General features: G+C 44.7%; 1 protein-coding gene across 4 annotated transcripts in view; it reads right to left on the minus strand.

Moving 5' to 3' along the window:
- FAM234B (family with sequence similarity 234 member B) overlaps positions 1-13,634 on the minus strand; it is a 34,662-nt gene that overhangs the window by 2,291 nt on the left and 18,737 nt on the right. For 2 of the 4 annotated variants that reach the window (XM_038412785.2, XM_043502684.1), the window contains exons 5-12: positions 13,110-13,240; positions 12,167-12,314; positions 11,618-11,759; positions 7,420-7,563; positions 4,535-4,616; positions 4,216-4,371; positions 2,332-2,449; positions 230-453 (exon numbers count right to left, since the gene is read on the minus strand). In XM_038412785.2, coding sequence (XP_038268713.1) covers positions 230-453; positions 2,332-2,449; positions 4,216-4,371; positions 4,535-4,616; positions 7,420-7,563; positions 11,618-11,759; positions 12,167-12,314; positions 13,110-13,240 — 1,145 coding nt within the window. Of the gene's footprint in view, positions 1-229; positions 454-2,331; positions 2,450-4,215; positions 4,372-4,534; positions 4,617-7,281; positions 7,564-11,617; positions 11,760-12,166; positions 12,315-13,109; positions 13,241-13,634 lie in introns of all 4 variants that reach the window. The other 2 variants (XM_043502677.1, XM_043502680.1) reach the window with 1 other exon arrangement.

Below are 13,634 nucleotides of genomic sequence, written 5' to 3' on the forward strand. Positions count from 1 at the left end.
AGCTACCATCCTCTGTCCTTGTCCTGCTCCCAAGACTCCTTCAGTCCAACTGTCACGTCCTAACTTCCAAAGCGTCTGCAGGCCCTGACAATCCACTCAATTTACGCTCGAAGGGACGGCATCCTGCAAATGCTAGTGCAGAAAGATCCCGACCCTTGTCCATGAGGGAAAGGGCACTGCCCAGTCTGACCCCTGTGACTTAGCAAAGATTCCCTCTGAGCTGTCTCACCTTGTGAGGAAAATCAATAAACTTCAGCCTGGAGAGGAATCTCCTCATTTCCCCACGGCTGATTTTTGGGGTGGTCTCCATCAGTGGCACCATTCGGCTCTGAGTGAGCATGGCCCACCGCAGGCTCAGCTTGCTGACCAACAGCAGGCCCGGCTGGTTTTCGGAGGTAGGGCTCGTTGTCATCGTGATGTAAAACGCATCTTTTTGGAGATCATTAATTCCAACTGATTGATAAGAAAGGGAGAGAAAATACTGGCAAACACTGAGGAAATTACACCCTTCAGGCAAAAGCTTATAGTCTTCACTCAGTGAAGATTCCCACTGACTTCAGCGTGAGTCATGTCTGGGAGAGGGTCTGTCTACACTGCAATCAGAGATGTGACTGCAGCACATGTAGACATACCTGAGCTAGCTTTGATCTAATTGGCTCCACTAAAAACAGCAGTGGTGGCACAGGCTAGCCGCTTGAGTACATACTCAGGGCCCCAAACCGGGCAGTTTAGCTTGTGCTGCCAGTTTCCTTGCTACTGGTGCTGGAGCTAGCTGGATCAGAGCTAGCTTGGGTATGTCTACATGTGCTGCAGTCACACCTCTGACGGCAGGGTAGACAGACCCTGCGTAAGGATTGTGGATCTTTAGTCACATATAAATTTGGATCATTCTGTTCAAAAATCTCAAAGGTGAAAATCTGCAGTGGAAATAAATTGCAATGCAGATCAGAATAGGAAGTTTGCAACTCAACTGGCATTTGAGAGTCTCATGCTGGCAGCTACACATACTTGCATAAAGTAATACATTCTGAAGAGCCTCTCATTCCCAAATCTTAAGGCACCTTACAAACATTAATCCTCTGTACTCCTGTAAGTAGGCATTTTAGAGAGACAAGGTGGGTGAGGTAATATCTTTTATTGGACCAGCTTCTGCTGGTGAGAGAGACAAACTCAAGCTTACACGGAGCTCTTCTTCAGGTCAGTAGGCATTTTATTCATTTTACAGGCAGGGAAATGGGCATCAAGGCAGGGAGGGTAACAGACTTGTCCAAAGCCCCATAATGAATAGAATAATCTGAACAAAACCCAGGAACTACCATCTCCAATTCCCTGCTCTAACAACAAATTTACACTTACTTTCAAGGCGGCCATTTATTTCAACAGTGATATGAATATTAGAATCATTATGGCCCAGCAGATTTGTTTGTGGCATATCTAGCATTGACACCCAGCTCCTGGCACACTAGATTCAATGCCAGTTCATCTAATCCCGTATCTTGCCTCCGCCACACCAGCCAGGCCATTATTGGTGTAACTGGTCTGGTATGCTCCCTTGGGTGTCCAGCTGATGCTCTTAGGAGGTAGTTTAAACTCCCACATTCCACTTCCCTGATTATGTAATTTTGAATGGAGGCAAATCCAGGTTTAACCATCAAAGGAAAAACGAATATTTAAACAAAGTATTTAATTTCAATCACCTCTTCAAATGAATGAGGAGGAAGCAGAGCACGTTCTACCACATAGCGCGAGGGTGACCAGATGTCCCGATTTTATAGAGACAGTTCCAATTTTAGGGGCTTTTTCTTGAATAGGCACCTATTACCTCCCACCCCCGTCCCAATTTTTCATACTTGCTATCTGGTCACCCTACATAGCGCAGAATAGGTGACTGCCTCAGGAACACTACTGGGGGCAGAAAGATGATTGGATCTGATTCCTCTTGAACTGAAGTAAATAATGAATAATTCCACTGAAATCAATGGATCTATTCCAAAGTAAAACCAATGTGAGACCAGAATCAGGCCTTAGTGTTTATCATATGTTAAGAGTGATTTGGTGAGTTTTCTACTTGCCAACCTATAGACCTGCTGTTGGGCAAGAGAGGAGGAGAGGGAGTTGAACCTTGGTGGCAGTTTTCATAGATTTTCTGTGGCTGGCCTATACTTGGTGGACACCAAGGGTCCTGATTAATCTGAAGCACAGCAAAACCTCATACCATGTCACAGCCAACTTTTCCTTCAGAACAGGGAAGGGTTTTTAACATCCATTTGGCTTTCTTCAGTTTCCCTTTGAGACAAGACTAAGCAGCACCCCATGCCCTTGTATACTTACTGGCTGAAGCAGTCACTGTGTCTGTTACATTGGTGAGGTCCAAAAGGATGGTAGGAAAGGTAGGGTGCAGGAGGTAGAGGTGGTGTAGCCCTGGACGCTTGTTTCTTAGGCCAGGCTCCTATTGGAAAGAAAGGCAGAAAAGGGATGGCTACATCTTCCACAACAATCCCTGCTTTGAAAGAAGCCTCCATTTGCTGAGAACTCCCATCTTACACTGACTGGCATGAGCTACAGTAATCATCCATGACTTGCTGCTACGAAAAGCTCAGTTCTTCTCCAGGAGGGACTCTGCTGCTCCAGAGAGAACCATTCACACACGAGGTCTCTCCCACAATGCTTTATCTCAGCCACTCTCCCCTTTGATTGCATAGCTCTTCCACAGCAGCTGTCCCCAAATGAGAGAAGCTCTTTCTCAGTATGAAAAGGAGCCCCTGGAGGATGTCTAGAATAACGTGTGAGCCCAAGCAGCTTCTCTATGGACTCATGCTGAGGGAGGAGATAGGCAAAAGAAAGAAACATTCTGAGAACTCATCACGCCACACCCTGGCACATTTCTCGTTCTTTTCCCTCACTTTCTCTGTTCTTTTTTCCCCTTTCTTGTCTTCCGTCTATTTTTTGCTTTATATTTTTAAAGTTCTTTTTGCTCTTGTTCTTTTCCTCCCTTGCCACCCTCCATCTGGAAAGCTACATTCTCTTGGGTGTTGCCCTCCATTGGTGGCTTCATAGTGCCAGGCTGCGCCTACTCTTGCAAGCATGCTGAACAGCAGAAAAGGGAAGCTTGGCTTGGCAGGCTGCTGTCTGAGCTTGTTCATGCGAGCTTTTCATGGGGCTGTCTCCATTAAGAACTGTTACAGGTGCAGCAAGTGACGGCTGTAGTTTTGATCCAAGATCATGCAGCTTTTTTTGACTTAGCTAGTTCTCCCTTCCACACTGCTCTCCCCTCTCCTGGACCAGTCTAGCAGCCTGCCCACCGAGCTGTGGAATGCTAGTTTAAATGATTATGGAAGCTAAGCCCTGGAGTTCCTGGAAAACACACATTTAGCTGAACGTTCGTACAACCCCCCCCCCCCACTTCCATATAAAAGAGTTCTGGGCTTAGGAACACTATATTTTTAGGAGGGGGCCCAATGGCACACTGTCCCAGTGACACTTGGGCTAGGAAAGGCTTCTGCAGCATCCCACAGAGCTCTCTCACTGCTTTCTTCCCTAGACATACAGCAAGCACTGCAGTCATTAGCTACAACCACGAGGGGTGAGACTCAACTGCTATTGACAATCACTACAGAATTTAGACAGAGCTGGCTTGAAGGCCTTGTACACTTATTCTCTCCCTTCACTCAGATACCATGGTGATGACTGACTTTCCCGGACCTGAGACAGGTGGAAGATTTCATTATGTTATTCCTCCTCATGTAGATGTGGGTGTGTGTAACGCCATCTAAAATGCATTTCCTTCACTTCTGTTCTCCCTCTTGGCCTACATACACTTTATTCTCACCTTGTCTCCCATGACAAAAACTAATACGTGTAGGGTCTTGATTGCATTCCACATCATTACCAATGACAGCGTGGATCTGAACTGCTGAACAAGTACAGGGGAACTCACATTTATGTGGCGCCTATAAAAATGGCAGCTATTTAAGGAAAAATATTAATAATCTAGTAGTAGATTTAAAAGCAGACTCTGTGTGTATTTGTGTGTGTGTGTGTGTACATACTCAGTTCAGAATTTAGAACCAAGAGACCATCCCATCTCACCACCCATCCCATATGGAAGGTTTTAAGTTTGGCAACATTGTAACTGAAGAAGAAATAAGAAAAGCGGGAGAGACTGAATACTCCTCAGGCAGAAAGCTTCCAAGTGGGAACAGGGCTCTTGCTTACCGAGTTTTGTAATGCAGGCTGCATTTCATCAGCCCAGAAGAGAAAAACAGATTTCCTCTCCAAAGTCATCACTGACAGTGCATCAGATTCCTGCATGTGACACGGGAGATCATAGCTCCAAACAGGGAGGCCTGATTTACCATCCACCACCAGCATCTGAAAACAGGGAGGGGGACAAAATGTGAGCACCACCAGCCATCGAAATGGGAAGAGACAGATGATTATGGCAGAGACTTGGGACCTTACAGCTAGCACATACCCTGCCCTCTCTTCTGTCCCACCACAGTCCTCCCCAAGTGTTAGCTTTCCCAGGATTTACCTTTTTCACATTGTCGTTGCTCTGCGCCTGCACCATGAAGTCCAGGGTTTGGTCAGCATTGAAGTAGCCAGGGGCAGGTTGGCTGTGAATATTGAGAAAGTAACAGTGACCGGAAAAGCACGGAATATTGAGCAAGACAGTGCACCTGCTTTTAGGTAATCTTCCCCTGATTGACACTCATCCCACTTCTGTTTACACAGGATTTGCCAAACCAGATCAGGCCTTTAATCCACCAAGCATAGTCCTTGACCGGCAGCAACCATTCACGGATATGTCAGAGGAGGGAAAAATAACCACAATGCTCCTAAGCAATTCTTCAGTGCCATAAACACAGGGGGAAATTCCTGGCTGAGTCATATGGTAATCAGTTTATCATAATGCAGCCTGACATTTTATTACCCTTTCCTTAGCATGCATAACTACTCATTTGTATTAGCAGTCATAATATTATCCAGACCTTCTAAAATCCATCAGCAGTTTTTGACTGTCTGACCGCCTGCAGCAATAAGTTTTACAGACTGATTATATGATGTGTGAGGCAGCACAGGTTATAAATATACCTACCATTATTTTTATCACATTACTTCTTGTTCCTTTATTATGGGCCAGTGTGAGAAAGAGTCACTGACCAGTTTTTACTTAACCCTTCTTAACCTTTAATAGTTCAGCTCAAGTCCCCTCTCACGCGTCTCCTTCTACGCTATATAATCTTGCTTGCCTCTCTGGCTTTTTGACTCCGAGTTCTATCTTTCTTAAAGTGGACAGATCTGGACACAATGCTCCAAATAAGAGCAGACAGTTCTTCAATACAATATCCCCACAGTGTGTTCTGTATTTGCTCATCCCCTTTGTAGTGCACCAAGCATGCCATTTCCTTTTTCACTGCCTCTGAACCCGGCGGCAGATATCTTTAAACTAGCATCAATGTTTCCCAAGTCATTTACCTTGGAAAATCCTGTATCTTGGTATAAACAAGAAGTGGAGGCTACTTTTTGCCTGTGAATGTTACCTTTCATTTTTTTAAGGTGAATTTCCTCTGCCATCAAGATTCCTGATTCCCCTGTGGGTTTGAATTCATCTGGAATTTTCCCCAAACTGAAAACATACTTTAGGTGCTGTCCATCAGTCGACATCAACTCACTCTTCCAAATCAGCGGTGTAACAAACCAATTCTGCCACCACACTAATTACTGGGATAGCCTTCTATTAAACCTTCTCTCCTCTGAAAATCATCCATTTACAACATGATTTTTGATAGCTTAATCAATTGTTAGTCCACCAGCCTTTGTCCCTTACCTTCTGGCTACTCATTCTCCTTTCTGGTCTTAAAGGATCTTATCAAAAGCTGTTTGAAAATCCAATAAAATATCATCAACCAGGACACCTTTATCAATGATTGTACTTTGTTACCTTTTTCCAAAAGGGCAAGGTTTTCCCTAACAGAAGCTGTGTGGGTTTGACTCTACTAAGTGACACTTATCCAAGTGTTTTACTATTTTATCCTTAGGCCTTGTCTATACTGGGGGGTTGTGCAGATTCCAGCCACCAATGTAGCTGCACAGATACAAAAACCCTGGTGTAAATGGGCAAAGCACTATAAACTGTGGAGATTGTCCCTGATTGAATCTGGGATGTGTAAGCTGCACATTTGGAAACAGCAGCTTAGCCTGTCTCCCCGATGTGTCTGTGCTGGTATGGCTATACTGGCGGCTGTAATTGGAGCCAATCTCCAATGAAGACAAGACTTGAGAATTGCCCTCACTATCCCCACTAGTGAAGTGAGGCTTCCCAGTCTGTTACCCCCCGAATCTTCCTTTGCTCCCCTTTCCAAAATTCTTCAGCCTTCAGAAATAGTTGCTGGGTTTAGATATTGTATGTCAGACACACCATCCCTCCTCATGCGTGACACTTCCTGGCAGCGTTTGTACTTCGTGCTATGTTGTTTAAGCAGGGTTTTCATTTATTAAATGATATTCTTTTAGCCCTAATAAACTCATCCCCTTCTCTACCTTACTATGAATGTTTTATCCCCCTTTTTACTCTCTGTATCTACCCACTGAGAAAAAACAGTCAATCTGGGCCGTTAGCACAGTAGTCCTGTACAGGCTGCAGAATGATGCCATGATCTAACCATGTTTCCATCTTTATATTTCACTTCCTCTTCACCATTTTCCTGCATAAGTTTTGCAATCTGCCCTTTTCAAAGTAATCACTCTGTCCTCGTAGGCGTATTGCCATCTATTAGGACATCACACCCAATTGTACAGTGATCACTACCGGTTAATGAAGATTCTACACTCGCCTCCTCTATAAATTCCTACCTATTAGTTAACACTAAGTTCACAGTTGTATCCACCTTTGTAAGTACCAAAACAAGTTTTTTGTTTATGCTGTCAACAAATTATTTCTGCCAACTATGCCCAGGTGTACATTCAACCAGTTAATGTAGCGGTTGCTGGGGAAATCACTTGTTGTTATTGTCCCAGGGGATTTTGCAACTTCCTTAAGCTCTTTGAGTGAAATATACCCTTGTGCAGAGGGCCAGCACAGAGCATATGCACCGTCATCTTGAGGGGCTTAAGTGCTGCATAGATCACATGCTGGCTGCCTGCACAGGGATGAATTTCTTCCTTCCAGCGTACTAAGATGGATGTCACTCTTTGAATCTAGTATGTTGGCTATTCAGTCCGTCCCTTTCTTTTGTTCCTTCCCTCTCCCATTCTCCCTGCCCAACAGCACTAACATACTGACACACACATGACTCCAGCTCCCTGGTATCCCTGCAAGCTTGGGGAATAATTCCAGATGATTCCCACAGGTGTGTGTGTGTGCCTGGAGGAGAGAAAGAGAAAAAGGAGAGACAGAAAAAAAAAAGTGTAACTAACCTGTGAATGTCCTGCAGCTCCAGGTTCCAGCGGGGCTCCAGGTCCTCTCCTCGCAGCAGAGTCAGGCTGTGTTTTGTGGTGATGAGGAGGTCGCTGCAGTTGGTATCTGAAGCCCTCACCATCTGCAGGAACTCAACACCCCCGCTGGGAGAGGCAGAAAGCTGACATGAGGCAATTGGGCTTCACAGGTTTTATTTACTTATTGAAATAAAAGCAGACAATGCCAAGCTCTAAGTCTTTGAATATGTGAGAGTCTAATCCACAGAGGTATAGGTTCTAGGTTTTTTCCTGTGACTGATTCCCCACTTCACCACCTCATACAAACTGGGGCCTGCTGCTTTCTCCTTGTTCCCAGCCACATTAAAGGATTTCCCAGGCTCTGCTGGGCATTGAATCACTGTGTGGAGAATAAGGGACAACCAGGAGCTACACGATCCTGGCCCACTCTGCTGTGCACAGACAGCACTGCTAACTTGGACTCTTAATTACTTAGAAACACACCTTTTCTCCCCATGCGGGCATATTCAAATGCACGTGTGGCTGTAAGGGGGGGAACAAGGGCTCAGAGGAACAAGAGAGAGGGGGGAGATGGATGGGAGATGTCCAGAAAATCTCCATGCCAGATTTTAGCATTGAGAGGGAAGAAGATGAAGTAAGAAAGGATACAGCCGTGGGTAGGAGAATGTATATAAGGAGCGAGGGCGGTGTGGATACTGGTCTAATAGGTTATACTGGCTGTAGAATGACTGTGCCTAATAGGGTACAAAATGTGAGCGAGTCCAAACAGCAAAAATTAAGATGTTTGTACACCAATGCAAGGAGTCTAGGTAACAAAATGGAGGAACTAGAGCTACTGGTGCAGGAAGTGAAACCAGATATTATAGGGATAACAGAAACATGGTGGAATAGTAGTCATGACTGGACTACAGGTATTGAAGGGTATGTGCTGTTTAGGAAAGACAGAAACAAAGGTAAAGGGGGTGGAGTAGCATTGTATATCAATGATGAGGTAGAATGTAAAGAAATAAGAAGCGATGCAATGGATAAGACAGAGTCCGTCTGGGCAAAAATTACACTGGGGAAGAAAACTAGTAAAGCCTCTCCTACGATAGTGCTTGGGGTGTGCTATAGACCTCCAGGATCTAATTTGGATATGGATAGAGCCCTTTTTAATGTCTTTAATAAAGTAAATACTAATGGAAACTGCGTGATCATGGGAGACTTTAACTTCCCAGATATAGACTGGAGGACCAGTGCTAGTAATAATAATAGGGCTCAGATTTTCCTAGATGCGAGAGCTGATGGATTCCTTCATCAAGTAGTTGCTGAACCGACTAGAGGGGATGCCATTTTAGATTTAATTTTGGTGAGTAGCGAGGACCTCATAGAAGAAATGGTTGTAGGGGACAATCTTGGCTCAAGTGATCATGAGCTAATTCAGTTCAAACTAAATGGAAGGATTAACAAAAATAAATCTGCAACTAGGGTTTTTGATTTCAAAAGGGCTGACTTTCAAAAATTAAGGAAATTAGTTAGGGAAGTGGATTGGACTGAAGAACTTATGGATCTAAAGGCAGAGGAGGCCTGGGATTACTTTAAATCAAAACTGCAGAAGCTATCGGAAGCCTGTATCCCAAGAAAGGGGAAAAAATTCATAGGAAGGAGTTGTAGACCAAGCTGGATGAGCAAGCATCTTAGAGAGGTGATTAAGAAGAAGCAGAAAGCATACAGGGAGTGGAAGATGGGAGGGATCAGCAAGGAAAGTTACCTAATTGAGGTCAGAACATGTAGGGATAAAGTGAGACAGACTAAAAGTCGAGTAGAGTTGGACCTTGCAAAGGGAATTAAAACCAATAGTAAAAGGTTCTATAGCCATATAAATAAGAAGAAAACTAAGAAAGAAGAAGTGGGGCCGCTAAACACTGAGGATGGAGTGGAGGTTAAAGATAATCTAGGCATGGCTCAATATCTAAACAAATACTTTGCCTCAGTCTTTAATAAGGCTAAAGAGGATCTTGGGGATAATGGTAGCATGACAAATGGGAAGGAGGATATAGAGGTAGATATTACCATATCAGAGGTAGAAGCGAAACTGAAACAGCTTAATGGGACTAAACCGGGGGGCCCAGATAATCTTCATCCAAGAATATTAAAGGAATTGGCACCTGAAATTGCAAGCCCATTAGCAAGAATTTTTAATGAATCTGTAAACTCAGGAATAGTACCAAATGATTGGAGAATTGCTAATATAGTTCCTATTTTTAAGAAAGGAAAAAAAAAAGTGATCCGGGTAACTACAGGCCAGTTAGTTTGACATCTGTAGTATGCAAGGTCCTGGAAAAAATTTTGAAGGAGAAATTAGTTAAGGACATTGAAGTCAATGGTAAATGGGACAAAATACAACATGGTTTTACAAAAGGTAGATCATGCCAAACCAACCTAATCTCCTTTTTTGAAAAAGTAACAGATTTTTTAGATAAAGGAAATGCAGTGGATCTAATTTACCTAGATTTCAGTAAGGCATTTGATACCGTGCCACATGGGGAATTATTAGTTAAATTGGAGAAGATGGGGATCAATATGAACATCAAAAGGTGGATAAGGAATTGGTTAAAGGGGAGACTTCAACGGGTCCTACTGAAAGGAGAACTGTCAGGTTGGAGGGAGGTTACCAGTGGAGTTCCTCAGGGATCGGTTTTGGGACCAATCTTATTTAATCTTTTTATTACTGACCTTGGCACAAAAAATGGGAGTGTGCTAATAAATTTTGCAGATGATACAAAGTTGGGAGGTATTGCCAATTCGGAGAAGGATCGGGATATTATACAGGAGGATCTGGATTACCTTGTAAACTGGAGTAATAGTAATAGGATGAAATTTAATAGTGAGAAGTGTAAGGTTATGCATTTAGGGATTAATAACAAGAATTTTAGTTATAAATTGGGGACGCATCAATTAGAAGTAACGGAAGAGGAGAAGGACCTTGGAGTATTGCTTGATCATAGGATGACTATGAGCTGCCAATGTGATATGGCTGTGAAAAAAGCTAATGCGGTTTTGGGATGCATCAGGAGAGGCATTTCCAGTAGGGATAAGGAGGTTTTAGTACCGTTATACAAGGCACTGGTGAGACCTCACCTAGAATACTGTGTGCAGTTCTGGTCTCCCATGTTTAAAAAGGATGAATTCAAACTGGAGCAGATACAGAGAAGGGCTACTAGGATGATCCGAGGAATGGAAAACTTGTCTTATGAAAGGAGACTCAAGGAGCTTGGCTTGTTTAGCCTAACTAAAAGAAGGCTGAGGGGAGATATGATTGCTCTCTATAAATATATCAGAGGGATAAATACAGGAGAGGGAGAGGAATTATTTCAGCTCAGCACCAATGTGGACACAAGAACAAATGGGTATAAACTGGCCACCAGGAAGTTTAGACTTGAAATAAGACGAAGGTTTTTAACCATCAGAGGAGTGAAGTTTTGGAATAACCTTCCAAGGGAAGCAGTGGGGGCAAAAGATCTATCTGGTTTTAAGATTCTACTTGATAAGTTTATGGAGGAGATGGGATAATGGGATTTTGATAAGTAATTGATCTTTAAATATTCAGGGTAAATAGGCCAAATCCCCTGAGATGGGATATTAGATGGATGGGATCTGAGTTACTATAGAAAATTCTTTCCTGGGTATCTGGCTAGTGAATCTTGCCCATATGCTCAGGGTTTAGCTGATTGCCATATTTGGGGTCGGGAAGGAATTTTCCTCCAGGGCAGATTGGAGAGGCCCTGGAAGTTTTTCGCCTTCCTCTGTAGCATGGGGCATGGTTGACTTGAGGGAGGCTTCTCTGCTCCTTGAAGTCTTTGAACCATGATTTAAGGACTTCAATAGCTCAGACATGGGTGAGGTTTTTCATAGGAGTGGGTGGGTGAGATTCTGTGGCCTGCGCTGTGCAGGAGGTCGGACTAGATGATCAGTATGGTCCCTTCTGACCTTAGTATCTATCAATCTATGAATCTAAGAGGTTCTCTTTATAACACATTGCATTTGCCCACTGCAATCGCTGGAACAGGGAGGGAATTGGAGTTCTTGATATCACAGGCATTGCCTAGGCCACTCTGATGAACAAAGATATTCAAGTGGAACCCCCAACAGTGCCCAGGCAGAACCACAGCTTAGCCCAAACGGTGAGACCACAACCCACCTGTAAATGTCAATGAGCTCCGATAAGTTGACAGATCTGCGCTTCTCCCACTCCGGCTCCTCCCGCTGCAGCACAGGAGGGAAGCGGTCACGGTTTCTGGCTTGGGCAAAGAGATCCCTCAGGGCGACTGCTTGGACATTCCCTAGTAGATACATGACAGGGAGAGCAAAGGTTGAGAGTCTTACTTGTTGGATGACAGTCCTGAAAGCACAAGAGGCCGGGACCACTTGCAGGTAGAAAGTGATCAAACAAAAGCACGAGGAGAGTCTTGGCCTCTCCCAGCAGGACATAATGTAGGAAGAGGTGTAGGAGGATCAGTGGCTTTGGGGAGCTCCAAGCCACTCTAGTCCTAGGAGCTGCAAGCAGGTATCACTGTTCCTGTGCCATTTCCTACACTGGTGTGGGGAGCTCCCATCTTCTCCAGATCTGAGCCTCCACCAGTGGAAGGCATGGTAGGAACATCCTGGCAGAGCTCACAGCAATCCCAGCTTTAAAGTGCCTTAGAAAAGAGATCAAATGGAAGTGGCAGAGGCCAGTGGCCCATCTTACCAAAGCCAAACAGGATATAGATGGCTCCTCGGCTGGTAATGTGGGCTTGGGGGCCGATCAGTTTTCCTTCTCCATTGATGCTGTACTTCACGGGCCCACCCAGAGGGTTTCCTGTCTTACCCGATACCAGGATAAAGCACAGGTCTGGCTGCAAAGGTGAGAGAGACGCAGGGAATTCTGGGAGTTGACTCAAACACAGCGGGCAGCCTCTCTTCCCCAGAATGAAAAGCTCTGCCATTCCCTCCCCACACAGCAGCGCGTATCAAGTGACAAATCATTTGGAATCTTTTTCCTTCCCTCCCACCTCCTCTGTTTGTTTCCTGTGTGAGCTAGCAGTCTTGGTCTAGTTCCTTCTGTTGAGATGCCCTTGTCACAATCCCCCTCAAACATGCTAAGCACCCTTGTCAGTAGCAGAGGTGCCAGTGAATGAATGGACGTTGGAGCCTTGAACTCCCTCATCAACCTTAAAGGCAGTACCTTCTAAGTCATTGTGCATGGACCATCCCAGGGGAAGTTTGCACCATGATTGCCAGGCAGGGACGTCTCTTCTATAGCTAAACAGAGCACTTCACTGGGCTGTTAAATTGTCAGCTTTCACTAGTGCTACAAAAACACTTTAAAAACAAAAGCAGTAACTGCTAAAGGGGGAAGCACAGGAGAAAGAGAGTGATTCTCATGTCTCAGCCGGTGGGCAATGATTAATTCAACAATGACATTCATTTGTCAGCTGATAAAAGATAGAGACAATGTCATTACTACTTGATCCTGTTCTCCAGAGCAAGAGAAGGAAGCCAGGTTTGTACCTAAGGGGAATCCGAGGTAAGGAAACTACTTGGATGAAGGAATTTGTACCATTCCCCCACTACACTCTCTTTAGACCATGGCCCTGCTCCCCCTCCAAAGATTCAGGCCCATTCAGAGCTCTGGTGGGGATGTATCATACCTGGGTCTCTCCAATGGCCAGAACCACCAGATCTCCAACTTTATCCCCATCCAAATCTGGCAGCATGACGGCTGGTGCAGCCAGGGTCCCGCTTGGCAGGTGGGCTGGGTTCAGTGTCCAGATGGTTTTCCCTATAGGAGGAGAGAACATCTGAGCACTGCAGCACTTCAAGAAAGCAGAATTCATGAGAATCCCCAGGGAGTCCAGCTAAACCTTCCTGAAGGAGGAAGGGGGAGAAGGCACTATCGCCCAACAGCATGAGTAACAAGCCCAACCTAGAACAGGTGGCTGTGGAATTCACACACAGTGGAAAGCGGAATTCTTCCCTCCCCATTGCTGTGAACTGCTCTTGAGTCTCAGCCTGCCAATGCTTTGCTTTATTCGCGTTCTGACATCTCTATCAGGGCCTGATTCTGAAACTGCAACTCTTCTGGGGTTCAACTGCCAGGATCAGATCCTAAATAAGAGAGAGGCTTTGCAGGACACCAGCTGTCCTAACTGGCCAGTGGTAAATTCTGATTGTTG

Source organism: Dermochelys coriacea, chromosome 1 (assembly GCF_009764565.3).
Source record: "Dermochelys coriacea isolate rDerCor1 chromosome 1, rDerCor1.pri.v4, whole genome shotgun sequence".
Classification (NCBI taxonomy): domain Eukaryota; kingdom Metazoa; phylum Chordata; order Testudines; family Dermochelyidae; genus Dermochelys; species Dermochelys coriacea.